General features: G+C 43.0%; 1 protein-coding gene across 9 annotated transcripts; it reads left to right on the forward strand.

Annotated features, from left to right (window-relative positions):
- The first annotated feature begins 12,501 nt into the window (after nt 1-12,501).
- Nucleotides 12,502-24,945, forward strand: apoob (apolipoprotein O, b). Of its 9 annotated transcripts, none has more exons than XM_045710853.1 (9): nt 12,673-12,711; nt 19,832-19,948; nt 20,161-20,283; nt 20,438-20,470; nt 20,715-20,769; nt 20,863-20,958; nt 22,430-22,521; nt 23,226-23,315; nt 23,416-24,945. In XM_045710853.1, exons 1-9 carry the CDS (start codon nt 12,688-12,690, stop codon nt 23,422-23,424), a joined length of 639 nt encoding a protein of 212 aa, XP_045566809.1. In that variant the 5' UTR covers nt 12,673-12,687; the 3' UTR covers nt 23,425-24,945. The 9 variants fall into 9 exon arrangements, with proteins under 9 accessions (XP_045566810.1, XP_045566809.1, XP_045566807.1 ...); XM_045710851.1 differs by having other exon boundaries at nt 23,420-24,945; XM_014181571.2 differs by lacking the exon at nt 12,673-12,711 and adding an exon at nt 17,662-17,948 and having other exon boundaries at nt 23,420-24,945.
- Nucleotides 24,946-26,909: the final 1,964 nt, after the last annotated feature.

The raw sequence follows: 26,909 nt of genomic DNA on the forward strand, positions 1-26,909 counted from the left end.
GTGGATGTCGGGCCCTCATACCACCCTTATGGAGTCTGTTTCTGACCGTTTGAGCAGACACATGCACATTTGTGGCCTGCTGGAGGTCATTTTGCAGGGCTCTGGCAGTGCTTCTCCTGCTCCTCCTTGCACAAAGGCGGAGGTAGCGGTCCTGCTGCTGGGTTGTTGCCCTCCTACGGCCTCCTCCACGTCTCCTGATGTACTGGCCTGTCTCCTGGTAGCGCCTCCATGCTCTGGACACTACGCTGACAGACACAGCAAACCTTCTTGCCACAGCTCGCATTGATGTGCCATCCTGGATGAGCTGCACTACCTGAGCCACTTGTGTGGGTTGTAGACTCCGTCTCATGCTACCACTAGAGTGAAAGCACCACCAGCATTCAAAAGTGACCAAAACATCAACCAGGAAGCATAGGAACTGAGAAGTGGTCTGTGGTCTCCACCTGCAGAACCACTCCTTTATTGGGGGTGTCTTGCTTATTGCCTATAATTTCCACCTGTTGTCTATTCCATTTGCACAACAGCATGTGAAATTTATTGTCAATCAGTGTTGCTTCCTAAGTGGACAGTTTGATTTCACAGATGTGTGATTGACTTGGAGTTACATTGTTGTTTAAGTGTTCCCTTTATTTTTTTGAGCAGTATATATTTACAACCTTATACTTTTACTCAAGTAGTATTTTACTGGGTGACTTTCCCTTTTACTTGAGGATTTTTCTATTAAGGTATCTAATCATTTTACTCAAGTATGACAAAGGGGTACTTTTTCCGTCACTGTTGCTGAAAGGTGTGTTGTGTGCTCATCTGTGATGCTCACTATAGTTTGCTACCACCAGAAGTTGCTGTTGATGATCATCGTTCTGCAATTTTGGAATCTGGTGTTTTTATCCCCGTTCGACTTGCCGTACAAAAGCAAAGTCACCAGGGAGAGAGATATCAAATGTTGGGAAACTGATAATGGTTAAACTGTTCTCTTATATGATACATTCAGGTTATCTTAGAATAGTACGGATGTAGCTAATGGCAGAGTACAATATGACAACAGTAAAATACTGTTTAAAATAGGGATGCACAATATATCAGTGTACATGTTGGAATCGTCCGATATTAGCTAAAAATGCCAACATCGGTATCGGCCCGATGTCTAGTTTAACGCTGATGTGCATACTTATATAACATAGGTACATGATGTAATGACGCACATGAATGTTGCGCTACATGTGCAACACAACATTCCTAACTTAGCCCACAATGTCTGCTGTTGATTTTGTATTTATTTCACCTTTATTTAACCAGGTAGGCTAGTTGAGAACAAGTTCTCATTTACAACTGCGACCTGGCCAAGATAAAGCAAAGCAGTGCGACACCAACAACACAGTTACACATGGAATAAACAAACAAAGTCAATAATACAATAGAAAAAGTCTATATACAGCGTGTGCAAATGAGGTAAGATAAGGGAGGTAAGGCAAATAGGCCGTAGTGGCGAAATAATTACAATATAGCAATTAGACACAAGTGATAGATATGCAGAAGATGAGTGTGCAAGGAGAGCTACTTGGGTGCAAAGGAGCAAAATAAATAACAGTATGGGCATGAGGTAGTTGGATGGGCTATGTGCAGTGATCTGTGAGCTGCTCTGACAGCTGGTACTTAAAATTAGGGAGGGAGATATGAGACTCTAGCTTCAGTGATTTTTGCAGTTCGTTCCAGTCATTGGCAGCAGATAACTAGAAGGAAAGGCGGCCAAAGGAGGAATTGGCTTTGGGGGTGACCAGTGAAATATACCTGCTGGAGCACGTGTTATGGGTGGGTGCTGCTATGGTGACCAGTGAGCTGAGATAAGGCGGGGCTTTACCTAGCAAAGACTTATAGATGACCTGGAGCCAGTGGGTTTGACGACCAATATGAAGTGAAGGCCAGCCAACAAGAGCGTACAGGTCGCAGTGGTGGGTAGTATATGGGGCTTTGGTGACAAAACGGATGGCACTGTGATAGACTGCATCCAATTTGTTGAGTAGAGTATTGGAGGCTATTTTGTAAATGACATCGCCGAAGTCAAGGATCGGTAGGATAGTCAGTTTTACGAGGGTATGTTTGGCAGCATGAGTGACGGATGCTTTGTTGCGAAATAGGAAGCCGATTGGAGATTTAATTTTGGATTGGAGATGCTTAACGTAAATCTGGAAGGAGAGTTTACAGTCTAACCAGACACCTAGAATATGTGGACAACTACAAATACCTAAGTCAGAACCGTCCAGAGTAATGATGCTGGACGTGTGGGCAGGTGTCATCTGCATAGAGGTGGATCAGAGAATCACCAGCAGCAAGAGCGACGACATTGATGTATACAGAGAAAAGAGTCGGCCCGAGGTTTGAACCCTGTGGCACCCCCATAGAGACTGCCAGAGGTCTGAGAAGTAGTTGGTGAACCAGGCGAGGCAGTCATTTGAGAAACCAAGGCTGTTGAGTCTGCCGATAAGAATGTGGTGATTGACAGAGTCGAAAGCCTTGGCCAGGTCGATGAATACAGCTGCACAGTATTGTCTCTTATCGATGGAGGTTATGATATCATTTAGGACCTTGAGCGTGGCTGAGGTGCACCCATGACCAGCTCAGACACCAGATTGCATAGCGAAGAAGGTACGGTGGGATTTGAAATGGTCTTTGATCTGTTTTGTTAACTTGGCTTTTGAAGACCTTAGAAAGGCAGGGTAGGATAGATATAGATCTGTAGCAGTTTGGGTCTAGAGTGTCACCCCCTTTGAAGAGGGGGATGACCGCGGCAGCTTTCCAATCTTTGGGCATCTCAGACAATACAAAAGAGAGGTTGAACAGGCTAGTAATAGGGGTTGCAACAATTTTGGTGGATAATTTTAGAAAGAGAGGGTCCAGATTGTCTAGCCCGGCTGATCTGTAGGGGTCCAGATTTTGCAGCTCTTTCAGAACATCAGCTATCTGGATTTGGGTGAAGTATAAATGGGGGAGGCTTGGGCAATTTGCTGTGGGGGGTGCAGGGCATTTGACCGGTGTAGGGGTAGCCAGGTGGAAAGCATGGCCAGCTGTAGAAAAATGCTTATTGAAATTCTCAATTATCGCAGATTTATCGGTGGTGACAGTGTTTCCTAGCCTCAGTGCAGTGGGCAGCTGGGAGGAGGTGCTCTTATTCTCCATGTACTTTAGTGTCCCAGAAGTTTTGGGAGTATGTTCTACAGGATGCAAATTTATGTTAGGAAAGCAAAGGCTAGCTTTTTCAAACTGCCTATGTATATTGGTTCCTAACTTCCCTGAAAAGTTGCATATCGCGGAGGCTATTCGATGCTAATGCAATACGCCACAGGATGTTTTTGTGCTGGTCAAGGGCAGTCAAGTCTGAAGTGAACCAAGGGCTATATCTGTTCTTATTTCTACATTTTTTGAATGGGACATGCTTATTGAAGATGGTGAGGAAGGCACTTTTAAAGAATAACCAGGCATCCTCTACTAATGGAATGAGATCAATATCCTTCCAGGATACCCGGGCCAGGTCAATTAGAATGGCCTGCTCGCTGAAGTGTTTTAGCGAGCGTTTGACAGTGATGAGGGGTGGTCGTTTGACCGCGGACCCACTACGGATGCAGGCAATGAGGCAGTGATCGCTGAGATCCTGGTTGAAGACAGCAGAGGTGTATTTAGAGGGCAGCTTGGTCAGGATGATATCTATGAGGGTGCCCATGTTTATAGATTTAGGGTTGTACCTGGTAGGTTCCTTGATAATTTGTGTGAGATTGAGGGCATCTAGCTTAGATTGTAGGATGGCCGGGGTGTTAAGCATGTCCCAGATTAGGTCACCTAACAGCACAAGCTCTGAAGATAGATTGGGGGGAAACCAATTCACATGTGGTGTCCAGGGCACAGCTGGGGGCAGAAGGTGGTCTATAGCAAGCGGCAACAGTGAGAGACTTGTTTCTGAAAAGGTGGAGTTTTAAAAGTAGAAGCTCAAATTGTTTGGGCACAGACCTGGATAGTAAGACAGAACTCTGTGTGGACCGAGAGTAAGAACATTTCAGCAAGACAACTCAAGGGCGAAATCCATTAATGCCAAGATAATGGAATTCATTGCCCTTGACAATCAATTGTTCTCTGTCGTGGGTGATGTTGGCCTTCACCGACTGGTCGAGCACCGGTACACACTACCAAGTGCACTATTTTTCAGATGTTACCCTACTGGAGTTACACAGTAATAGCGTCACTGCTATTAGCTTCACCATTTGGGTCTTTGCGTGTCAAGATACAGTAACACTGTCAAAGTTGTATAAAAAGCTGTATAAAAAAAGTATGAAAATAAAAACACCGGTTGTTCAACTGCAGCTTCTGGGGTAGCTAGCTTTAGCTTGGTACCTAGCTAGCATCAATATAACCACTCTGAAAACAATGACCAGTAGAAACTGCAGTCATTTTCATTATTCTTAGCAATGATTTAGGAATCCTTGTAAGTATTAGCTAGGTTGCCACTTGTCGAGTGCATGAAAATAAATAGCTAGCCAGCTACTTAACCCTGTTGCCAAAAGCTAACTTTATAAGCAGCCAGCTAGCTTCATCTGGCTAGGGTTATGCGTTGTGAAGCTAGCCACAATAAGGATTAGGCACAATAGTGGAATTTGCAGTTTGCCTCAAATAAAAGTATGTAATTGACAGTGATGCAAATTAATACAAATAGTAGAATTATGCGATACTTTCATTTTGAAGGCTAACAGCAAAGTCCACTATTGTGGCTAATCCTTATTGTGGCTAGCTTCACATAGATGGGTCCGACCATTAATCAAATATGAACTGTCTTATAAATTAGGGTTATTTTAGATGACACCTAGCCATATAGTTAGCTAGCTAACTATAGCTACTAAAATAGATGTCGTTTTGCGGGAAGAACATTGTTTGCATCCATGAGCTAGCTAGCATACGTATCGATTAATCGTTGTGACATAAAATACGAGTGATAGTGTAATCAATGTGTAATAACTACGTAAAATAATTATGGACTCGTTACACTATTGTGACGTGCAGTCATATTCCGGTCCTGATTGGTCAACAAGCTTAATTGACAAATATGCCAAATATTGTTATATAGTATCTTTTTTTGACAAGCAAAGACCCAAACGGTGTTTCAAAGACGTCCTGGTTGAGAATGAAACGACTGAACAAATGAACAACGAAACGGCACGGTAAGTAAGTGAAAGAAATAGGTTTTGGTTATATTTTACTGATAATGGGGACAAAGGTAAATGCCAACAAATGTAACTTTTTGGGGTGTGTATCCTTTAACTAGGCAAGGCAGTTAAGAACAAATTCAAGTCGGTTAGGACATCTACTCTGTGCATGACACAAGTAATTTTTCCAACTATTGTTAACAGACAGTTTATTTCACCTTTATTTATCTAGGCAGGTCAGTTAAGAACACATTCTTATTTTCAATGACGGCCTAGGAACAGTGGGTTAACTGCCTTATTCAGGGGCAGAACGACAGATTTGTAGCTTGTCAGCTCAGGGATTCGAACATGCAACCTTTCGGTAACTAGTCCAACGCTCTAACCACTAGGCTACTCCCAAGTTGACTGTGCCTTTAAAAACAAAAAATCTGGAAAATGATGTCATGGCTTTAGAAGCTTTTGATAGGCTAATTGACATCATTTGGGTCAATTGTAGGTGTACCTGTGGATGTATTTCAAGGCCTACCTTCAAACTCAGTGCCTCTGCTTGACATCATGGGAAAATCAACAGAAATCAGCCAAGATCTCAGAAAGAAAAAAATGTAGACCTCCACAGGTCTGGTTCATCCTTGGGAGCAATTTCCAAATGCCTGAAGGTACTTTCATCTATACAAACAATAGTATGCAAGTATAAACACCATGGGACCACGCAGCTGTCATACTGCTCAGGAGACGTGTTCTACATTTACATTTTAGTCATTTAGCAGACGCTCCTATCCAGAGCAACTTACAGTAGTGAATGCATACATTTAATTTCACACATTTTTTTTTTTTTGTACTGGCCCCCCGTGGGAATTGAACCCACAACCCTGGCGTTGCACACACCATGCTGGCGTTGCAAACACCATGCTCTACCAACTGAGCCACAGGGAAGCCGTTCTGCCTCCTAGAGATGAACGTACTTTGGTGCGAAAGTGCAAATCAATCCCAGAACAACAACAAAGGACGTTGTGAAGATGCTGAAGGAAACAGGTACAAAAGTATCTATATCCACATTAAAATGAGTCCTATATAGACATAACCTGAAAGGCCGCTCAGCAAGGAAGAAGCCACTGCTCCAAAACCGCCATAAACAAGCCAGACTACGGTTTGCAACTGCACATGGGGACAAAGGTCGTACTTTTTGGAGAAATGTCCTCTGGTCTGATGAAACAAAAATAGAACTGTTTGGCCATAATGACCATCGTTATGTTTGGAGGAAAAAGGGGTATGTTTGCAAGCCGAAGAACACCATCCCAACCGTGAAGCACGGGGGTGGCAGCATCATGTTGTGGGGGTGCTTTGCTGCAGGAGGGACCGGTGCACTTCACAAAATAGATGCCATCATGAGGGAAGAAATGTATGTGGATATATTGAGGCAACATCTCAAGACATCAGTCAGGAAGCTTGGTCGCAAATGGGTCTTCCAAATGGGCAATGACCCCAAGCATACTTCCAAAGTTGTGGCAAAATGGCTTAAGGACAACAAAGTCAAGATATTGGAGTGGCCATCACAAAGCCCTGACCTCAATCCCATATAACATTTGTGGGCAGAACTGAAAAAGCGTGTGTGAGCAATGAGGCCTACAAACCTGACTCAGTTACACCAGCTCTGTCAGGAGGAATGGGCCAAAATTCACCCAACTTATTGTGGGAAGCTTGTGGAAGGCTACCCGAAACATTTGACCCAAGTTAAACAATTTAAAGGCAATGCTACAAAATACTAATTGAGTGTATGTAAACTTCTGACCCACTGGGAATGTGATGAAAGAAATAAAAGCTGAAATAAATAATTCTCTCTACTATTATTCTGACATTTCACATTCTTAAAATAAAGTGGTGTTCCTAACTGACCAGACAGGGAATTTTTCCTAGGATTAAATGTCAGGAATTGTGAAAAACTGAGTTTAAATGTATTTGGCTAAGGTGTATGTAAACTTCTGACTTGAACTGTACTTGAGCTGCGGCTCTAAAGTAAAATAGAGGGACCGGAGCTGCAACACGCAAACATATTTCAATCGAGCAGCCTACAGCAACTTTGTGCTGTAAGTAATATTATCTGCAAAGTGCCTTGTGGGAGCCTGCCCCCACCCAAACAGCTCTTAATAGTAGATAAGATTTGACAAGCATGTCAACACTTCTTGACGAAAATACAGTGCCTTGCAAAAGTATTCATCCCCCTTGGCGTTTTTCCTATTTTGTTGCATTACAACCTGTAATTTGAATGGATTTTTATTTGGATTTCATGTAATGGACATACACAAAATAGTCCAAATTGGTGAAGTGAAAAAATAAATAATAATTGGTTAAAAAAATTCAAAAAAATGGAAATGTGGTGCGTGCATATGTATTTACCCCCTTTGCTATGAAGCCCCTAAATAAGATCTGGTGCAACCAATTACCTCCAGAAGTCACATAATTAGTTAGATTGCACACAGGTGGACTTTATTTAAGCGTTACATGATCTGTCACATGATCTCAGTGTATATATATATACACCTGTTCTGAAGGCCCCAGAGTCTGCAACACCACTAAGCAAGGGGCACCACCAAGCAAGTGGCACCATGAAGATCAAGGAGCTCTCCAAACAGGTCAGGGACAAAGTTGTGGAGAAGTACAGATCAGGGTTGGGTTATAAAATATCAGAAACTTTTAACATATCACGGAGCACCATTAAATCCATTATTAAGAAATCGAAAGAATATGGCACCACAGCAAACCTGCCAAGAGAGGACCGCCCACCAAAACTCACGGACCAGGCAAGGAGGGAATTAATCAGAGAGGCAACAAAGATACCAAAGATAACCCTGAACGAGCTGTAAAGCTCCACAGCGAAGATTTGAGTATCTGTCCATAGGACCACTTTAAGCCGTACACTCCACAGAGCTGGGCTTTACGGAAGACTGGCCAGAAAAAAGCCATTGTTAAAAAAAAACAATGCAAAGAGCATGTGGCAGACTCCCCAAACATATGGAAGAAGGTACTCTGGTCAGATGAGACAAACATTTTGCTTTTTGGCCATCAAGGAAAACACTATGTCTGGCGCAAACCCAACACCTCTCATTACCCCGAGAACACCATCCCCACAGTGAAGCATGGTGGTGGCAGCATCATGCTGTGGGGATGTTTTTCCTCGGCGGGGACTGGGAAACAGGTCAGAATTGAAGGAATGATGGATGGCGCTAAATACAGGGAAATTCTTGAGGGAAACCTATTTCAGTCTTCCAGAGATTTGAGACTGGGACGGAGGTTCACCTTCCAGCAGGACAATGACCCTAAGCATACTGCTAAAACAACACTTACAGTGAGGGAAAAAAGTATTTGATCCCCTGCTGATTTTGTACATTTGCACACTGACAAAGAAATGATCAATCTATAATTTTAATGGTAGGTTTATTTGAACAGTGAGAGACAGAATAACAACAAAAAAATCCAGAATAACGCATGTCAAAAATGTTATAAATTGATTTGCATTTTAATGAGGGAAATAAGTATTTGACCCCTCTGCAAAACATGACTTAGTACTTGGTGGCAAAACCCTTGTTGGCAATCACAGGGGTCAGATGTTTCTTGTAGTTGGCCACCAGGTTTGCACACATCTCAAGAGGGATTTTGTCCCACTCCTCTTTGCAGATCTTCTCCAAGTCATTAAGGTTTCGAGGCTGACGTTTGGCAACTCAAACCTTCAGCTCCCTCCACAGATTTTCTATGGGATTAAGCTCTGGAGACTGGCTAGGCCACTCCAGGACCTTAATGTGCTTCTTCTTGAGCCACTCCTTTGTTGCCTTGGCCGTGTGTTTTGGGTCATTGTCATCCTGGAATACCCATCCACGACCCATTTTCAATGCCCTGGCTGAGGGAAGGAGGCTCTCACCCAAGATTTGACGGTACATGGCCCCGTCCATCGTCCCTTTGATGCAGTGAAGTTGTCCTGTCCCCTTAGCAGAAAAACACCCCCAAAGCATAATGTTTCCACCTCCATGTTTGACGGTGGGGATGGTGTTCTTGGGGTCATAGGCAGCATTCCTCCTCCTCCAAACACGGCGAGTTGAGTTGATGCCAAAGAGCTCCATTTTGGTCTCATCTGACCACAACACTTTCACCCAGTTGTCCTCTGAATCATTCAGATGTTCATTGGCAAACTTCAGACGGGCATGTATATGTGCTTTCTTGAGCAGGGGGACCTTGTGGGCGCTGCAGGATTTCAGTCCTTCACGGCGTAGTGTGTTGCCAATTGTTTTCTTGGTGACTATGGTCCCAGCTGCCTTGAGATCATTGACAAGATCCTCCAGTGTAGTTCTGGGCTGATTCCTCACCGTTCTCATGATCATTGCAACTCCACGAGGTGAGATCTTGCATGGAGCCCCAGGCCGAGGGATATTGCCAGTTCTTTTGTGTTTCTTCCATTTGCAAATAATCGCACCAACTGTTGTCACCTTCTCAACAAGCTGTTTGGCGATGGTCTTGTAGCCCATTCCAGCCTTGTGTAGGTCTACAATCTTGTCCCTGACATCCTTGGAGAGCTCTTTGGTCTTGGCCATGGTGGAGAGTTTGGAATCTGATTGATTGATTGCTTCTGTGGACAGGTGTCTTTTATACAGGTAACAAGCTGCGATAAGGAGCACTCCTTTTAAGAGTGTGCTCCTAATCTCAGCTCGTTACCTATATAAAAGACACCTGGTAGCCAGAAATCTTTCTGATTGAGGGGGTTAAATACTTATTTCCCTCATTAAAATGCAAATCAATTTATAACATTTTTGACATGTGTTTTTCTGATTTCTTTTTGTTGTTATTCTGTCTCTCACTGTTCAAATAAACCTACCGTTAAAATTATAGACTGATCATTTCTTTGTCAGTGGGCAAACGTACAAAATCAGCAGGGGATCAAATACTTTTTTCCCTCACTGTAAGTAGTTTAAGGGGAAACATTTAAATGTCTTGGAATAGCCTAGTCAAAGCCCAGACCTCAATCCAATTGAGAATCTGTGGTATGACTTAAAGATTGCTGTATGCCAGCGGAACCCATTCAACTTAAAGGAGCTGGAGCAGTTTTGCCTTGAAGAATGGGCAAAAATCCCAGTGGCTAAATGTGCCAAGCTTATAGAGACATACCCTAACAAACTTGCAGCTGTAATTGCTACAAAAGGTGGCTCTACAAAGTATTGACTTTGGAAGGGGTGAATAGTTATGCACGCTCAAGTTTTCTGTTTTTTTGTCTTATTCCTTGTTTGTTTCACAATAAAACATATTTTGCATCTTCAGAGTGTTAGGCATGTTGTGTAAATCACATGATACAAACCCCCCAAAAATCCATTTTAATTCCAAGTTGTAAGGCAACAAAATAGGAAAAATGCCGAGGAGGGTGAATACTTTCACAAGACACTGTATGAAGAATATTTCAAGGACAGCTTATTTCCATCTTCGTAAGTTTTTGTCCAAAAATTATGCAAAAAAGCTAATCCATGCTTTTGTCACTTCTAGATTAGACTACTACAATGCTCTACCTTCTGGCTACACGGATAAAGCACTAAATAAACTTTGGTTAGTGCTAAACACGGCTGCTAAAATCTTGACTAGAACCCCAAAATTGGATCATATTACTCCAGCGTTAGACTCTCTACACTGGCTTCCTGTTATGGCTAGGGCTGATGTCAAGGTTTTACTGCTAACTTGCAAAACATTACATGGGCTTGCGCCTACCCATCTCTCCAATTTCTGTCCTGCCGTACATATCTACACGCAGGTCTCCTTATTGTCCCTAGAATTTCTAAGCAAACAGCTGGAACCAGGGCTTTCTCCTATAGAGCTCCATTTTTATGGAATAGTCTGCCTATCCATGTGAGAGATGCAGACTCGGTCACAACCTTTAAGGCTTTATTCAAGACTCATCTCTTCAGTAAGTCATATGATTGAGTGTAGTCTGGCCCAGGGGTGTGAAGGTGAACAGAAAGGCACTGGAGCGACGAAAAGCCCTTGCTGTTTCTGCCTGGCCGGTTCTCCTCTCTCCACTTTGATTCTCTGCCTCTGACCCTGTTACGGGGGCTGAGTCACTGGCTTACTAGTGCTCTTCCATGCCGTCCCTAGGAGGGGTGCGTCACTTGAATAGGTTGAGTCACTGACGCGATCTTCCTGTCTGGGTTGGTGCCCCCTCTGGTTCGTGCCGTGGGGGAGATCTTCGTGGGCTATACTCAACCTTGTCTCAGGGTAGTAAGTTGGTGGGCTGTGGATATCCCTCTGGTGGTGTGGGGGCTGTGCTTTGTCAAAGTGGGTGGGGTTATATCCTGTCTGGTTGGCCCTGTCCAGGGGTATCGTCAGATGGGGCCACAGTGTCTCCGACTCCTCCTGTCTCGACCTCCAGTATCTATGCTGCAATAGTTTGTGTCGAGGGGGCTAGGGTCAGTCTGTTATATCTGGTGTAATTCTCCTGTCTTATCATGTGTCCTGTGTGAATTTAAGTATGCTCCCTCTAATTCTCTCCCTCCCCTCCCGGAGGACCTGAGCCCTTTGACCATGCCTCAGGACTACGTGGCCTGATGACTCCTTGCTGTCCCCAGTCCACCTGGTCGTGCTGCTGCTCCAGTTAAAACTGTTCTGCCTGCGGCTATGGAACCCTGACCTGTTCACCAGACGTGCTACTTTGTCCCGGACCTACTGTTTTCGACTCTCTCTCTACCGCACCTGCTGTCTCAACTTCTGAATGCTCGGCTATGAAAAGCCAACTGACATACTGTATACTCATGAGGTGCTAACCTGTTGCACCCTCTACAACCACTGTGATGATTATTATTTGACCTTGCTGGTATCTATGAACGTTTGAACATCTTGGCCAATAACAGCTTTAATATCCACCTGGCACAGCCAGAAGAGGACTGGCCACCCCTCAGAGCCTGGATCCTCTCTAGGTTTCTTCGTAGGTTCCTGCCTTCTAGGGAGTTTTTCAAAGCTACCGTGCTTCTACATCTGCATTGCTTGCTGTTTGGGGTTTTAGGTTGGGTTTTTGTATAGCCCTTTGACATCGGCTGATGTGAAAGGGATTTATAAATACATTTGATTGATCCGTCCCTTCATATAACTGCCAAATAATTGTTCCTGGACAGGAGAGGAGACAGGCCAGCCATACTAGCTACCTCTTCAATACTGAGACTGAGCCTACATCCAAGTTGTCCTGTATGTTATTTTATCTGCAAAGTGCCTTGTGGGAGCCTGCACCCACCCAAACAGCTCTTATTAGCAGATAAGATTGGACACGCATGTCAACTGTGCCTTCGTGTAACTGCCAAATAATTGTTCCCGTAGAGGAGACAGGACAGCCACTATACTAGCTACCTCTTCAATACTGAGACTCAGAGCTGCAGGTTTCTTCTTCACCTCGCTGGTGGCCAGGACAGTCGCAGTGCCCGTCATCAGACCCAGGACCCCTGACACAGCGGCAGACTACGGCACCTGGCAGTGGTTACACATCATGATGCAGGATCATTACTTCATGGTAAATGTATGGCAAGAATCAGGACATTCATTTGTATTTATTAGGGATCTCCATTAGCTACTGCGAAAGCAGCAGCTACTCTTCCTGGGGTCCAAACACATTAAAGCACCTACATTACATACAAAACAAAAGATAACAATACATTATATAACATTATTAAACCACTACATATCTACAATACAAAATGTTTAATACCACCATACAACAAAATCACAATGTGTGCGTATGCATGCATCTGTACCATTGTGTGTGTCTCTTCACAGTCCCCGTTATTCCATAAGGTGTATTTTTACCTGTTTTTTAAAATCTGATTCTACTTCTTTCATCAGTTACCTGATGTGGAATAGAGTTCCATGAAGTCATGGCTCTATCTAGTACTGTGCGCCTCCCATAGTCTGTTCTGTACTTGGGGACTGTGACGAGACCTCTGGTGGCATGTCTTGTGGGGTATGCATGGGTGTCCAAGCTGTGTGCAAATATTTCAAACAGACAGCTCGATACATTCAGCTTGTCAATACCTCTTACAAAAATAAGTAGTGATGAAGTCAATCTCTCTTCCACATTGAGCCATGAGAGATTGACATGCATGTCATTAATGTTAACTCTCTGTGTACTTTTAAGGGCCAGCTGTGCTGCCCTGTTCTGAGCCAACTGCAATTTTCCCAAGTCCTTCTTTGTGGCATCTGACCACAGTAGTCTAGGTGCGACAAAACTAGGGCCGTAGGACCTGCCTTGTTGATAGTGTTGTTAAGAAGGCAGAGTAGTGCTTTATTATGGACAGACTTCTCCCCATCTTAGCTACTGTTGTATCAATATGTTTTGACCATGATAGTTTACAATCCAGGGTAACTCCAAGCAGTTTAGTCATCTCAACTTGCTCAATTTCCACATTATTCATAACTAGATGTAGTTGAGGTTTAGGGAATTGTGATTTGTCCAAAATACAATGCTTTTAGTTTTTGAAATATTTAGGACTAACATTCCTTGCTACACATTCCGAAACTAACTTCAGCTCTTTGTTAAGTGTTGCAGTCATTTCAGTTGCTGTAGTAGCTGACGTGTTTAGTGTTGAGTCATCCGCATACATAGACACACTGGCTTTACTCATGTTGTTAGTAAAGATAGAAAAAAAGTAAGGGGCCTAAACAGCTACCCTGGGGAATTCGTGATTCTACCTGGATTATGTTGGAGAGGCTTCCATTAAAGAACACCCTTTGTGTTCTATTGGGCAAGTAACTCTTTATCCACATTATAGCAGGGGGTGTAAAGCCGTAACACATATGTTTTTCCAACAGCAGACTATGATCAATAATGTCAAAAGCTGCACTGAAGTCTAAGACAGCCTCCACAATCATTTTATCATCAATTTCTCTCAGCCAATCTCAGTAATTTGTGTAAGTGCTGTGCTTGTTGAGTGTCCTTCCCTATAAGCGTGCTGAAAGTCTGTCAATTTGTTTACTGTGAAATAGCATTGTATCAGGTCAAACACCATTTTTTTCCACAAGTTCACTAAGGGTTGGTAAAAGGCTGATTGGTCGGCTATTTGGAATAGGAACGGCAATATCGTCCGCTATTATCCTCAGTAATTTTCCACCCAAATTGTCAGACCCCTGTGGCTTGTCATTGTTGATAGACAAAAACAAAAATGCACCTCTTCCACACTGACTTTATGGAATTTAAAAGTACAATTCTTGCTTTTCATAATTTGGTCAGATATACTTGGATGTATAGTGTCAGTGTTTGTTGCTGGCATGTCATCCCTAAGTTTGTTCATCTTGCCAATGAAAAAGTAATTAAAGTAGTTGGCAATATCAGCTGGTTTTGTGATGAACGAGCCATCTGATTCAAATGAATGATGGAGCCGAGTTTGCCTTTTTTCCCAAAATGTAATTTAAGGTGCTCCAAAGCTTTTCACTATTATTCTTTGTCTAATTTATTTTAGTTTCATAGTATAGATCTTTTTATTTTATTTAGCTCAGTCACATGATTTCTTAATTTGAGGTACGTTTGCCAATCAGTTTGGGCAGCCAGACTTAATTGCCAAACCTTCTGCCTCATCCCTCTCAACCATACCATTTTTCAATTCCTCGTCAATCCAAGGGGATTTCAGTTTTTACAGTCATTTTCTTAATGGGCATGTGCTTATTAGTAACTGGAATAAGTAGTTTCATAAATGTGTCAAGTGCAGCGTCTGGTTGCTCCTCATTACACACCACAGACCAGCAAATATTCTTTACATCATCAACATATGAATCACTACAAAACTTATTGTATGACCTCTTATACACTATATTAGGCCCAGCCTTTGGAACTTTGGTTTTCCTAGATATGGCTACTATATTGTGATCACTACATCCAATGGATTTGGATGCTGCTTTAAAGCAAATCTCTGCAGCATTAGTAAAGATGTGATCAATACATGTTGATGATTTCATTCCTGTGCTGTTTATAATTACCCTGGTAGGTTGACTGACAACCTGAATCAGGTTGCAGGCATTGGTTACAGTTAGAATTTTTTTCTTGAGTGGGCAGCTTGATGAGAGCCAGTCCATATTTAAATCACCCAGAAATGATGCTTCTCTGTTGATATCACATACATTATCAAGCATTTCACACATATTATCCAGATACTGTTGAATCCTTGTGACATATGCAATACGAGTGATAGTGTAATCAATGTGTAATAACTACGTAAAAAATCAATGAACGCTTTAAAGTATTATGTGACGTATTATCCAGATACTGACTGTTAGCACTTGGTGGTCTATAGCTGCTTCTCACAAGAACAGGCTTTAGGTGAGGCATATGAACCTGTAGCCATATTACTTCAACAGTATTTACCATGAGATCCTCTCTAAGCTTTACAAGAATGGGGTTCGGAATATAGACCGCAACATCGCTCCCGTTGGCATTTCTGTCTTTTCGCTAGATGCAGGTAGCCTAGTGTTTAGAGGGTTGGGCAAGTAACCGAAAGGTTGCCAGATCGAATCCCCGAGCTGACAAGGTAAAAATCTGTCGTTCTGCCCATGAACAAGGCAGTTAACCCACTGTTCCTAGGCCGTCATTGTAAATAAGAATGTGTTCTTAACTGACTTGCCGAGTTAAATAAAGGGTAAAAAATAAAATGTTAAATAACCATGTATTGCAACCACTATCAAACGTATTATCTAAGTGAGTTTGAGAGATACTCAGAATATGAATGTCATCTGTTACAAGCTAGTTTTTGACTTCATGGACCTTGTTTCTCAGGCTGCATATGTTATTATGGGCTATTTTTAGCTCTTTTCTGGGTTGTTTGATTGTTTTTAATGCTTTACTGGGAAGCTTATCAGAAGTAGACTTGCTCATGTTATTTACAGGTATTGAAAGTAAGTTACACTAACGTTAGCTTACATAACAAGGGCAAATTTTTGCACAAAACAAAGAATAAAGCTAACATTAGCTACAAGTATTTTTTTTAAATACTGTGACACACCCGTTTTGTCCAGTAACGTTAATGCCATGGCCATATTTATGAATTAAAATGTTTTACGAGATGAATAATTTTTTCTCAAATTCAGACAGTAAAACGTCTTCTCTTTTAGCTAGTCATAAATATGGCTAGATAGCTAATGTTAAATGTCAAAGATATTTATTAGGGATGCATGATATATCGGTGAACATATCGGAATCGGACGATAATAGCTAAAAATGCCAACATCGGTATCGGCCGATGTGCAAAACCTATGTCAAAGCTGACGTGCATACCTATATAACGTATGTACATGACGTAATGACACCACGTAAAATGTTGCACTACACGTGCATCACAGCATTCCTAACCTAGCCCACGTCGGTTGTGTGGTTCGAGCAGTCAACAAGTCAGTCATTTGAAAGAGTAAGAATATTTCAGCGAGACAACTCAAGGGTGAAATTCATTAAAGCCAAGATAATGGATTTCATTACCCTTGACAATCAACCGTTCTCTGTCGTGGGTGATGTTGGCTTTTGCCGACTGGTCGAGCACCGGTACAAACTACCAAGTGCGCTATTTTTCAGTTATTGCCCTACACAGTAATAGCGTCAATGCTATTATCTTCACAACATACATACTGTAATGACCCTGGGTTTATAAGGGCGGATATCGACTCTGCTGCACTAGCATTCTTTTGGGGCACAGTCGATAGTGCGCTGGACTTCGGGCTAGAAGGTCGAGGGTTCGAGACCTGTTCCCGGCCTGTTTCATTACAATATCATCAACACTTAGGCCCAGTTGGTTTTCCAGACGTTAAACCTACTTCTGGACTAAAAAGCAATGCGCAATAGTGAATCTCCACTGAAAGTGTTTTTTTTTTGTGCAGGAATAGCATGCATCTGGCAAACGGGCCAATATTATGACAAACTTCAGTCTTTAAATAGCGGACTCCCTCTGCTGGTCAACATGTGTATTACTCCTGCTGTTTTTATTTGGGACAGGGCGTGTCTGTCTGTCATAGCTCAGCATTTATAATCAGCCCTCAGTCTCAGTAGGATAAAATGTGGATAAAAACACCCTGTACGATGACTGTATTTCTAAAAGAAAAAAGAAATTAGATAAACAATGTATTTACTATAATCTGAGTAGACACTGGTATTTGGAACAGTTGTTGTTCATACTGTTATGCTTTTCAGCTTTACACCAACATAGTCTGATGGCAATATTGGTGTTTTATTGAGTGTGTTGGCAGTGGTGTAAAGTATTTAACTAAAAATACTTTAAAGTACAACTATTACTTAACTGCATTCTTAAAAATAACACGTGATCATCCATATTGCCTCTGATCTGGCTGACTCACTAAACACATGCAACTTTTGTAAATTATGTTGGTGTGCCCCTGTCTATCCGTACATTTTAAATACATTTGAAAGGATTTCAACTTTTACTTTTGATACTTAAGTATATTTAGAACCAAATACTTTAAGACTTTTACTCAAGTAGTATTTTACTGGGTGACTTTCACTTTTACTTGAGTAACTTTCTATTCAGGTATCTATACTTTTACTCAAGTATGACAAAGGGGTACTTTTTCCACCGCTGTGTTGGGGAAAAGTGTGTCGTGTGCTCACCTATGATGCTCACTATAGTGTGCTACCACCAGATGTCGCTGTTGAGATGAATATTGTTACACAATATCGAAATATGGTGTTTTTATTGCCATCCGACTTGCCGTACAAAAGCAAAGTCACCAGGAAGAGAAATGTCAAACGTTTGGAAACTGGTAACGGTTAAACTGTTCTCTTGTATGATACATTCAGATTATTTTAGAATAGTACGGACTACAAAATGACAACCGTAAAATACTGTTTAAAAGAGTGATGTTGGTTGGGCTGAGCAAAGGCTAGCTAGCTAACGTGAGCCTCAGCAAACCAAACCACTACAACAGTGTGGCCAGGGTCAATGAAGTTAACATAGACAGAAGGGGTTAGTTATAAATATTCGACATTAGCTAGCTAGCCATATGTATGACGAGCTAAAATTGAAGACGTTTAACGATCTGAATTCGCGATCAAAAAAATTATTAATCTCGTAAAACGTATTTTTATTCATACATTTGGCCATGGCATTACTGGACAAACCGGGTATGTCCGGGTTTATAAATATACTTAATATATTAGCCTTATTCTTTATTTTACGCAAAACTTTGCCCTTATGTAGGCTAACGTTAGTGTAACTTACAGTGCATTCGGGAAGTATTCAGACCTCTTGACTTTTTCCACATTTTGTTACGTTACGGCCTTATTCAAAAATGTATTTAAAGAATTCCCCCCTCAATCTAAACACAATACCCTATAATGACAAAGCAAAAACAGGTTGATATTTTTGCAAATTTAGTAGAAATAAAAAAAACAAGTTTACATAAGTATTCAGACCCTTTATACTCAGTACTTTGAAGCACCTTTGGCAGCGATTACAGCCTCGAGTATTCTTGGGTATGAAGCTACAAGCTTGGCACACCTGTATTTGGGGAGTTTCTCCCATTCTTCTCTTCAGATCCTCTCAAACTGTCAGGTTAGATGGGGAGCGTCGCTGCACAGCTATTTTCAGTTATCTCCAGAGATGTTCGATCGGGCTCTGGCTCAACTACATTCTCAACTCCTTCATTGTCTTGGCTGTGTGCTTAGGGTCGTTGTCCTGTTGGAAGGTGAACCTTCGCCAGGTTTCCTCCCGACATGACGCTTGGCATTCAGGCCAAAGAGTTCAATCTTGGTTTCATCAGACCAGAGAATCTTGTTTCTCATGGTCTGAGTCCTTTTTGGTAAACTCCAAGAGGGCTGTCATGTGACTTTTACTAGGAGTGGCTTCCATTTGGCCACTACCATAAAGGCTTGATTGGTGGAGTGTTGCAGAGAGGGTTGTCCTTCTGGAAGGTTCTCCCATCTCCACAGAGGAACTCTGGAGCTCTGTCAGAGTGACCATAGGGTTCTTGGTCATCTCCCTGACCAAGGCCCTTCTCCCCTGATTGCTCAGTTTGGCCGGGCATCCAGCTCTAGGAAGAGTCTTGGTGGTTCCAAACTTCTTCCATTTAAGAATGCTGGAGGCCACTGTGTTCTTGGGGACCTTCGATGCTGCAGACATTTTTTGGTACCCTTCCCCAGATCTGTGCCTCGACACAACCCTCTCTCAGAGATCTACAGACAATTTGTTCGACCTCATGGCTTGGTTTTTGCTCTGACATGCACTGTCAACTGTGTAACCTTATATAGACAGGTGTGTGCCTTTCCAAATCATGTCCAATCAATTGAATTTACCACAGGTGGACTCCAATCAAGTAATCTCAAGGATGAAACAGGATGCACCTGAGCTCAATTTCGAGTCTCATAGCAAGGGTCTGAATACTTAGGTAAATAAGGTATTTCTGTTTTTTATTTGTAATACATTTGCAAACATAAAAAAAAAAAAAATGTTTTTGCTTTGTCATTATGGGTGTAGATTAAGGACATTTTTTATTTAATCCATTTTAGAATAAGGCTGTAAATGTAACAAAATGTAGAAAAAGTCAAGGGGTCTGAATACCTGCCATGAATGTCCTGATTCTTGCCATACATTTACCCATTTACCATGAAGTAATGATCCTGCATCATGATGTGTAACCACTGCCAGGTGCCGCTGTCTGCCGCTGTGTCAGGGGTCCTGGGTCTGATGACGGGCACTGCGACTGTCCTGGCCAGCAGCGAGGTGAAGAAGAAAGCTGCAGCTCAGAGTCTCAGTATTGAAGAGGTAACTAGTATGGCTGTTCTGTCTCCTCTCCTGTCCGGGAACAATTATTTGGCAGTTATATGAAGGGACAGGTGACATGCGTGTCCAAGCTTATCTGCTAATAAGAGCTGTTTGGGTGGGTGCAGGCACAAGGCACTTTGCAGATAAAATTACTTAGACAGGACAACGTTGCTGTAGGCTGCTCGATTGAAAAGTGTGTGTGTGTATTGCAGCTCCCGTCCCTCTATGTTACTCCAGAGCCGCATCTCCGGTATGTGGAGCCAGAGGTGGGGCCAGTGGAACAGGGCGTGGCCGAGCTGAGGAAATGGGCCGAGCCTTACACCAACCAGTGCCAGGTACACCCCTCTCCCTCAGAGATGTATGCCTCTTACTTACCTGTCAACTGGAACACAATGGATGAATCTAGGCAATCTCATGTGGCATCTCTTTCATTTTCTTTTGAAATCCTCAGATTTAAGGTTTGTGGTAATAGTTATTGTTTTCCTGTAGGAAACGGGTCTGGTTGTCCTGGAGAAAGCTGAGGTAGGTGACAAACATTGTCTACCAAGACTAGACACACTAACATATACACAATGAGTTGTGCCTCATAGTAATGGCTGGAACGGAATACATGGAATGGTATCATACTCATCAAACACATGGTTTCCAGACCATTCCATTCCAGACATTATTATGAGCTGTCCTCCACTCAGCAGCTTCCTATGATTGAAGCATAGATTAAAGTTCTCTCTATCTCCTCTTTGTGATGTCATATCCTGTGAAACAGGAGGTCTACAGGACTGTAGAGCCCACTGTGAGCGCCTCCACCAGGACAGTGAGAGGTGAGAAGACACTCATATCATGCAGATACTTTCATATACACATACATACACAAAACTGTGTGTCCTTTCTCTGTCTCTCTCTTTCTCTCTTAGAGACATATGAGTTCCTCAATGATCCTCCTCCGGACCTCTATGCCAGCGTCGGGGTGGTTGGCTTCTCTGGCTTCTTAGGATTGTACCTGGCCAAAGGTAATGTGTACACACGCACACACACAACTAATTTACCGACGTCGGTTGAATTATTTGAAATCCATGTCGTTTTTTTCTTCTGTGAGCTCAATATGCCATTACTCTAGAGAGAGATCAGATCAAGCAAGAACTCTGGCATGTAGTAGGAAGTTGTAGTTTTCAACATAGTCATTAACTACAATGACCAGAATCCATTGCGAACTGCTGCCACTTGTCCTGGCAAGTCTGTAGATGGCTGGCTGGCTGCTACAGCCTGAGCAGAGATGTGATGATGACTTGGAATTAAATAATAAAGTGATAAAATAAAAAGTAGTATACACAACAACTGAAATATTGTATTAAAGGTAGAATCCTTAGTTGCTACATCCATTGATATACACGAGTATGTGGAGACCCCTTCACATTAGTCGATTTGGCTATTTCAGCCACACCCGTTGCTGACAGGTGTATAAAATCGAGCACACAGTCATGCAATCTCCATAGACAAACATTGGCAGTAGAATGGCCTTACTGAAGAGTTCAGTTACTTTCAACGTGGGAGCAGTGGAAACGCGTTCTCTGGAGTGATGAATCACGCTTCACCATTCAGCAGTCCAACGGACAAATCTGGTTTTGGCGGATGCCAGGAGAACGCTACCTGCCCGAAGGCATAGTGCCAACTAAAGTTTGGTGGAGGAGGAATAATGGTCATGGGGTTGTTTTTCATGGGCTAGGCCCCTTAGTTCCAGTGAAGGGAAATCTTAACACTACAGCATACAATGACATTCTAGACTATTCTGTGCTTCCAACTTTGTGGCAACAGTTTGGGGAAGGCCCTTTACTGTTTCAGCATGACAATGCTCCCTTGCGCGTGCGAGGTCCATACAGAAATGCTTTGTCGAGATTGGTGTGGAAGAACTTGACTGTCCTGCACAGAGCCCTGACCTCAACCCTATCGAACACCTTTGGGATGAATTGGAACGCCGACTGCGAGCCAGGCCTAATCGCCTAACATCAGTGCCCTACCTCAGTAATGCTCTTGTGGCTGAATGGATGCAAGTTCCCGCAGCAATGTTCCAACATCTAGTGGAAAGCCTTCCCAGAAGAGTGGAGGCTGTTATAGCAGCAAAGGGGGAACAACTCCATATTAACACCCATGATTTTGTAATGAGATGTTTGAAGAGCAGGTGTCCACATCCAGGCCCACCCCTCAGCTTTTTACCACAGATGAGGCAGGATGTCCACTTTATTCTTTCAATTAAGGCTTCTAGCTTTAAACTAAGATGAACAAATGATTGTTATTAAGTGATAAGCAGTAATGGGCAGTCACAACCATCATGGGACTTTTATTCATTGTTTCATTCTGTGTTACAGCATTCAACCCACAATGCATTTAATGTAATAATAAATAATCTAAAACCAGGAAAAAAATGTTTTAAACTGAACTGACCTCAAAAAGCAATAATCGCTCAGCACTAGTCTGTGTCTGTAGGTTCCAGGGTGAAGAGGCTGGTGTTTCCTATCGGGCTGATGGCTCTTAGTGCTTCCATGTTCTACCCCCAGCAGGCTGCCTCCTTAACCAAGGTGTGTGTGTGTGTGTGTGTGTGTGTGTGTGTGTGTGTGTGTGTGTGTGTGTGTGTGTGTGTGGTGCAATGTTAGTGTGTGTCTTCCATCCCTTTTTCCCCTCTCTCTAACGGGAAAGGCTGTGGTTTCCTGTAGGAAGTTCTGGCTGTGAAATAAGAGCGATTGTGTGTGGGGAGGGTATGTGATTGATAGTCTGCCCTTTGGTTTCAAAGCGGGGTGCCCTATTCTGGTGTGGATTCCTGGTATATTTTAGTCCTGTTTAATGTTGTTGTCTGAGAGAGGCACGCCCAGAGATAGAGAGGATACAGGTGTGTGTTTCTGTGTGCCACAACACAGCTAGATCAGACAGACAGGATGTATGATACAGCAGCAGGAAAGGAAAGTGATGAGGAGACAGCCGTTCAGAGGGAGGGAGGAAAGCTGGGACCTCTGACTGGTGACTGGGGGGGGGGTTTAATGGCTGTATTTCTGTGAGTTATGAATAGTTTAGACACTTAATGAATGATTAGTGTGTTGGGTGTTTTTGATATGACATTTTGGGCACTAAATCTGTCACATGATTTGTCTGATTGAGGTCAGACTTCATAGGTGTTTCCATTGTGTGTGTGTGTGTGTGTGTGTGTGTGTGTGTGTGTGTGTGTGTGTGTGTGTGTGTGTGTGTGTGTGTGTGTGTGTGTGTGTGTGTGTGGTTGTCTCCATCTCAGGTGAGCAGGGACTCTGTGTACAACTGGAGTCAGCAGGGTCGGGATGCTGTGGAGACGCTCTGGAAGGACCTGCCATTTGGCAAGGGCAAGGTTTGTCATCATGACAAAGAATCGAGGAAAGATGTTTGACATTCAGCTGAGGTGTGTTCAGTAATAATGATGTGTATTCCTGCTTCCTGTTTTTCCTCAGGCAGGTTGAGAAGACCGAGGACAAGAGCACTGCTAGCTGAGACAGAGAGCCTGGACACATCACCTGGCTGTCACACACACACACACACACACACATAATGCATCTGAAGAGTGCACTCAGAGTCATATACAGAGTTCATAGAACTTGGTTTGAGATTTTGAAAGTTAATGGCATCAAAGGTCCCAAAACAATCACATTTTGTTGCGTCATGGAACATTTGGTTCAAACGTAGAGGATAGGTTATAATTGGAGCCTGGCCGGTATATTGTTTCACCGATATTATCCGCCTATATTGGCCGTATTGACTGTGCATGTGTGTGTTCATGTTGTGGTCCTAATGTTGTGTCAGAGTCTTTGTGGGTGTGTGTGTGTGTGTGTGTGTGTGTGTGTGTGTGTGTGTGTGTGTGTGTGTGTGTGTGTGTGTGTGTGTGTGTGTGTGTGTGTGTGTGTGTGTGTGTGTGTGTGTGTGTGTGTGTGTGTGTGTGTGTGTGTGTGTGTGTGTGTGTGTGTGTGTTCCTAGGTGTGGATTGTTGCTGGCTCTCAGGCTCTTGTTCTCCTATGCCTTTGGCACCTGATTTGATTCATGAAATTGTGAAATCCTCAATGGCTGATGTGAATATAGGGGATTAGGATTCTTGGCATGATAACAACGGTTGTCAGAGGAGTTGGACTAGAAGTTCTGACAGAATCACCTATATTCACAACAGCCCTCTTTTCCTGAGAGTATTTCCCTAGGTGGCAAAGGTGTGCCACAAAGCTCCTCACGGTGCACTTAGTGTTGGCACACAAAACAGAAAAGTATTTGAATTTTGGAGGACATTACATCATGTCATCACACCCACCAGTGGTGAGAACCTGTTATTACCATCATCTACTGTATGTCTAAATGGGTTGGAACCAGGCTCTTGTCGTAAAAATACAATTTGTTTTCAGTGATATAACCTGGCTTACTAGAGGTGATATAAACTCTGTAGGTCTGGGTGTGCTGTACCAGTGTGGATCGAAATCACATTTAACACCCCTATATGCACAGCGCCTCCATGGTGTACACACACCGAAACACACCCTAGACAGAGCACCTTAACATACCTCTGTCTCTCCTGTAACATGATACATCACATTCCCTCTTGCTCTGTTACCTTGCCAACTAACCATGCCAACCTGTTGTAACCATGCCAACGGACACAGGAGACTCCTGTCAGCTGTCTGACCTCGTTTCCGTGGTTGTCTGAATCTTGTTGCTCATGCTTGTTTGTTTTGGTGATGTTTATGTATTTAGTTCTAAAGACATTCCCCCATCATTGATCCACTACAGAGTGCACTACGATAACGTTACATAAATTATTTAAAAAGTTAAACATGTACTTCTACTACTGAAGAATATTTAAACGTGGTGTATATTTGAAGTATTTTGTGTTTCAGGTGATGATTTTCATTTTCAAATGGTTGATTTTGTATTGATTGTCTGTTCCCGGAAAACGACTGTCTATAAACGGAGATATGGGAGGAATAAATCAAACTCATATCTGATTGTGATTGTGTTATTACAGTTAAACTTCAGCACATATTTACTGGTGCTGGATGCATGGAAAGTCATGGTCTGTGTATGCCTCTGGCATTCTCACAAAGACAGAAACAGAGAGAGTAGTCTGTCCATGCTATGAGATAAGTGGGTCATGTCCAAAGGCTATTTTTCCAGATGTATGTTATTGGTTATTCAAACAGGGATTTATCTTCCCTGCCTGTAAATTCATTTAACCATAAAAAGTACACACAGAGAAAAAGATACAGCGAGGAACTACAGCAGCTCTAGCCTGTCCCACATTTTGATGTGCTTTAGCCAACTCCAGGTTCACAACACTACTGAACCTACTGAATCTGCTGTTACCCTGTGATGGGAGTTACACAAAATGTTCACTACAGTCCAGTTTCCCTCCGCAGTGAGGGTGAGCGAGCTTGTGGGATAGGTGAGTTGGGGGTGGGAGTGTCTGTTGGTATGACTTGACCCTCAACCTTATCCGTCATGCCTTGGCGTGTGTGACTCACTGGGGTCATGTTTGCGTGGCTGTGAATGCCTGTGTACGAACATTTGTGTGTCTATTTGTGCAACAGAGTGATGAACACCTGGGCTAGAATAGAACATTGTGTTTAATTTGAAAAGGGTTATAAAAGCTCTCAAGGCCTCATGGGGAGTTAGTGTTTAATCTCCCGGGTGTGTCTTTAAATAGATGGAAACATCACAGGCTCTCTCTCTCAGCCTCAGCCAATGGTTAATCAGTAACGGGGCACCATTTAGAACTCTGGACATCAACAAGTCAGGTTCAAAGGTCAGCGAGGCTCATGGGGAATCTAGGATGAAAATATTATTCCCTGTCTGGAGATAAAGGATGCTGTCTCTTTTTCCCTCTTCTCTTCCCCGCCCTCTCAGATGTGCAGTGCATTCGGAAAATATTCAGACCCCTTGACTTTTCCCACAATTTATTACGTTACAGCCTTATTCTAAAGTTGATTCAATTTATTGTTTTTCCCCTCATCAACCTACACATAATAGCCCATAAGGACAAAGCAAAACCAGGTTTTAGATATTTTGGAAAATAAACTGAAATATCATATTTACATAAGTATTCAGACCCTTTACTCAGTACTTTGTTGAAGCACCTTTGGCAGCGATTACAGTCTCAAATCTTCTTGGGTATGATGCTACAAGCTTGGCACACCTGTATTTGGTTAGTTTCTAACATTGTTCTCTGCAGATCCTCTCAAGCCTTGTCAGGTTGGATGGGGAGCGTCGCTGCACAGCTATTTTCAGGTCTCTCCAGAGATGTTAGATCGGGTTCAAGTCTGGGCTCTGGCTGGGCCACTCAAGGACATTCAAAGACTTGTCTCAAAGCCACTCCTGTGTTGTCTTGGCTGTGTGCTTAGGGTCGTTGTCCTGTTGGAAGGGCAACAAACCTTTGCCCCAGTCTGTAGTCCTGAGCGCTCTGGAGCAGGTTTTCAAGGATCTCTCTGTACTTTGCTCCGTTCATCTTTCCCTCATTCCTGACTAGTTTTCCAGTCCCTGTCACTGAAAAACATCCCCACAGCATGATGCTGCCACCACCATGCTGCCACCACCATGCTTCAACTTAGGGATGGTCCCAGGTTTCCGCAAGACTTGAAGCTTGGCATTCAGGCCAAAGAGAATCTTGTTTCTCATGGTCGGGTGCCTTTTGGCAAACTCCAAGCGGGTTGGGGTGGCTTCTGTCTGGCCACTCGTCCATAAAGGTTTGATTGGTGGAGTACTGCAGAGACGGGAGAACCTTCCAGAAGAACAACCATCTCCACAAAGGAACTCAGGAACTCTGTCAGATTGACCATCAGGTTCTGTCTCACCTCCCAGACCAAGGCCCTTCTCCCCTGATTGTTTCATTTGGCCAGGCAGCCAGCTCTAGGAAGAGTCTTGGTGGTTCCAAACTTCCATTTAAGAATGGAGGCCACTGTTCCTGGGGACCTTC

This window comes from Salmo salar, chromosome ssa29, assembly GCF_905237065.1.
Source record: "Salmo salar chromosome ssa29, Ssal_v3.1, whole genome shotgun sequence".
Lineage (NCBI taxonomy): Eukaryota > Metazoa > Chordata > Actinopteri > Salmoniformes > Salmonidae > Salmo > Salmo salar.